Source organism: Gymnodraco acuticeps, unplaced genomic scaffold, assembly GCF_902827175.1.
Source record: "Gymnodraco acuticeps unplaced genomic scaffold, fGymAcu1.1, whole genome shotgun sequence".
Taxonomy (NCBI): Eukaryota; Metazoa; Chordata; class Actinopteri; order Perciformes; family Bathydraconidae; genus Gymnodraco; species Gymnodraco acuticeps.
The window spans coordinates 2,069,276-2,073,387 of NW_022989982.1; the positions used below are offsets into that span (position 1 = coordinate 2,069,276).

General features: G+C 40.4%; 1 protein-coding gene across 1 annotated transcript; it reads right to left on the minus strand.

Annotated features, from left to right (window-relative positions):
• Window positions 1–231: 231 nt before the first annotated feature.
• prmt6 (protein arginine methyltransferase 6) lies at window positions 232–2,549 on the minus strand. Its single transcript, XM_034211945.1, has one exon. The coding sequence runs from the start codon at window positions 2,502–2,504 to the stop codon at window positions 1,449–1,451; it is 1,056 nt and encodes a 351-aa protein (XP_034067836.1). The 5' UTR covers window positions 2,505–2,549; the 3' UTR covers window positions 232–1,448.
• Window positions 2,550–4,112: the final 1,563 nt, after the last annotated feature.

Sequence of the window (4,112 nt, forward strand, 5' to 3'; positions counted from 1 at the left end):
ATACAAGTTATTTATTGTTATGATGGTATTGTTGTTTGTTTTTTTATACTCATTTTGCTATAAAGTTGTTACTGGCCATTCTAACTTCAATAAAACACAACATCCTTATTTTTAAAATCAATATCAGTATTTTCAAACATTAGCTGTTCAAAAATAATTGTAACGTTGACACATGATCAGGATTCCCTATGCTAATAAGTACATATTTTCAATTAGGACTCATGACACACGTAACAGTCAAACCATTTATTAGTATAGTTCCCATTTATTTAATAATGAACTTAGCTGATAAACAATTATCTTTGAAACACAGTTGTCAGTTCACCAAACTCCAATCGCACTCCCTTCAAAATCCAAGCCCTCTAATTGTACACTGACTGTAAAGTAGTCTAGAGTCAGTGAACCAATGACTGATCAGTGACCAGATACCATTTTTTATTTGATTCATGAGTGACAAATTATTAACAAGGTGGATATCAAACTTTAAACGTTCATTAAAAAGGGTTATCCTTGATTGTAACTGATAAAAACGTCACGGTCACAACTCAAGTAAAGCATGGCATGAAAATAAAATGCTTTGTTGTACGTGTACTGTAATGGAATTTTGCTGTAGAATTACAACTTTGGATAAAGTCAGTTGTTTCTGGCAACACATGATAGTGTGTGCTAGTTTTGAAACCAAAATAATCAGCAAGTTTAGTTTGTTATTAAAACCTGTAAAACACCTTCTGCCTGCCTGCAGCTGCTCCAAGTCAATATATCTGTTTAAACCTCATTTGAATTCAGCATTTTGATCAGATTCCCCACAATATGCATGATTACATTTAATAGAATATCAGGTGTCTGCAGCATGGCATTGCATTTATTCAACAATTTGTAAAACCTGCCTGCCTCACTTGGCTTTGCAGAGCTACACCCTACTATTAACTATGCATTTGTCAGGAGACTTTAAGTATTTGGTGATGCTCAAATATAGTTTTAAATGTTTTTTTCCAGACTGAAAATAATCAATGAAAATTAGAGATTCAATGATTTGCTTTTTTTGATTGGTCTGTAATAATATAATAGTAAGAACAGTATTTGAAAAAGTAAATCAACAATGTTAGGTTTTGACTTGTTGGGATGTTAACCCATTTATTTCCTTATTTATTAGGACCATGATTAATGGAGACATTACAGGTTAGTTACAACAATCATAATTATCTCCATTTAGTGGTAAATATGGGTAAAAATGTTGTAAACAGAAGAGACAATAATGTCATTTTTCCATGATCAGTTATAGTTTTAGATGTGGATTCACCTCACTGGTCAACATAGCTCCACTTATTCAATAACTCAGGTTATTAGGAGCAGGTTTGGGAATTAGTGACATATATTAATAAAGGACTGTGGCCTTTGAGTGTGTTGCAGCCTGGTGATTGAACTGTAACACAGGATGTGATGCTGCCCTATGACTGAGCTCCACTGCTCCAGTCAGGGATGGAGAAGGTCTTGGACTGTCTTTTCTGCTCTCCTATGATGTAGTCCACGTGGATGCATATATGTCTGGCACTTTCCTCAGAGGGGAACATGCTTATCTCCCCGGTGACCACCGTGTCCTGCACCACATCCACCGGGGCATCCAGGTACAGCACCGCTTGCTTCCAGTGCGTCTCCGGTTTGAACGGGGACGTGGAGAGCACCAGCGGCTGTGGCTTGTCCGGGCATGGGAAAGTGACCGTGAAGAAAACACAGAAAGCGTTCACTGCAGCCGAGCCGAAAGACTCGAAGTTAAACTTCCCCTTGACGGAGCGCAGCTCCTCCACGGTCACCGTGTGTAAATCGAGCTCGGCGAAGCGGGCCGGGTGGGAGAGCACGTCCTCCCCGTGAACCGAGTTCACAGTGATGTCCGAGTTCATGATACACCCCCTGGCAAAGTCGGACATGCAGGACATGTCGACACCGTACTGGTCTTTGACCGTGTACCAGAATTGTAGGCGGTCCTCCACCACCGGGTCGCTGACGGGGGCGATGTAGAGCTCGGCTTTGTGGGGCAGGATGATGCCGCCCGGCTTGAGCCACTTGTCGCGAGCGTAGAGGACCGAGTTTAGCATGGATTCGTGCAGGAGGGCATACCCCATCCACTCGCTCACTATCACCTCCACCTTCTCCGGTAGGTCCACCGTCTCCACTGTGCCTCGAATCACTTCAATTTTGTCCTCCATGTTGTTCTGTTTCACGATGTTCGCAGCCTGTTCGGCTATAGAACAAGCTTCAACGGCGTAGACTTTCCTAGCACCGGCTTGAACACAGAACATGCTTAAAACGCCGGTTCCTGCACCCACGTCCAGCACAACTTTCCCCCGTATGGACTCACTGTTGTTAAGTATCGCCATTCGGTACGTGTTAGTCCGGACGTGGTCCGCAATCATTTCCTCGTGGATAGTCACATCGGTATAGCTGTCAAAATAAAGTCTGTCCTGCCGGGTTTTATCCAATTTTCGTTTCTTTACCACATGAGACATCTTCTCGGCTCTTGTGCAGCAACCTCAGTGTGTTTTGTTTCAATACTTCCGCATTGGGAAATCTGGAACTTGTAGTTTCCTGCCGCCCATAACAGCAGAGACACATTTAAAAAAAAGACTACAAATCCCAAATCCAAACAATAGTGACGCAGTGGTCGGCATTCACCGTGAGGGGGGAGATGGGCTTCTACTTGGTATAATAGTGAGTAGTTAGTAGTAGTGAGTAGTAGAATATAATTATTATATATACTCACTATAAATAAATAACTCACGTAATTATTTATAATGGGAAAATATATTACAGTGGCTATGCAAACTATTTGCACTAATTACACTTTTCAGATGGGTGCTTCTTCCTCAGAGGAGCAGACAGATGGAAGTAATGGTAGAATAACCATAGTTATCTTGCTTATACTCACCTGAGAATTAATTTACCTCTTCTTTTATTTATTATTTTCAAATGTATACTTTGATACTTTATATTTTTACTAAAAAAAAAAGTGTTTACGTTTTCCTTCTCCCTGTTTAATGTCAGGGTAGTTCAGGAGCTATAGGCATTTTATTTGTGTATGTATGGCCTACAAGTAAAATCATAAAGCAGTCGTTCACATACCTTGTTGTTTATAATGCTGAGAAACGACTTAAGTAGAAGTGTTTTGTGCAGAAAAATGGAGCCACCTCCTCTTCATCCCACGCATTCTGAAAAAGAAGAGTTGTAACCTCTTTCATTTGGGCTTGTCAACACTCAAAATGATTTCATGTTCATGGTACAACTTTAAGAATTTGTTCTGTGCACCACATGACACTTTATCAGATTATTTATTTGTTATCTTCTTGTCATGTTGCCTTTCCATTCCTGAGTACATCTGTGATATATAAGTCAATACTTTTTCTGCAGCATTTAACTCTATAATGAATATAGGGTCCACTCATCTGTGGTACATCTCCTCGAAAGTTTCTCCTAACAAGCTGCACAACACAGCATGGCCATTACCGTTCGGAGCTTTCCCCAAAGTTATGGCAGGCAGAACACAGAGCTTGTGGCTCAGCTCTCCACTCTTCTAGACGGTCCTATGGGACCCTCTGCACTCTGTTTCAGAGATCTTTGGCAGAAGATACCGGACAAATGAGCAGGAGCTGTATCCCATTTCAAAAAGATGAACAAAAAAAAGAGAAAGAAGGAAGCAGGACTTTTAGAGGGGAAATACAGCAAGGTGCTCGATATTTTTGTTCTTTTAAAGCAAGAAGACAGCACAGTGTGATGCAGGAAATGTGAAAAAAATAGCATTAAGAGGAAAAGTTGGAAGCAAATGTGTGTGTGGGTAGGTGTAAATATGTGCATGTATTCATATTAGCATACTTCTAAATTTGGATCCAATGCTGCCTTTCAAGCACCGGAACTCCTGGGAAATATGTGCATTTAATAATTCAGTCTTTTCAAAATGATATAGAGAATAAAGCAGGGAAGTGATTCTGCATGAACTGATTTGTTTCAGCTTGAGTAACCGAAACAGCAATCATCAAAAGCAAATGAGCCATACCTTTGTAGTCGACACTGACCCGATACTCAAAGCTCCACCATCCCATCTGAATATAATTGATTTATGT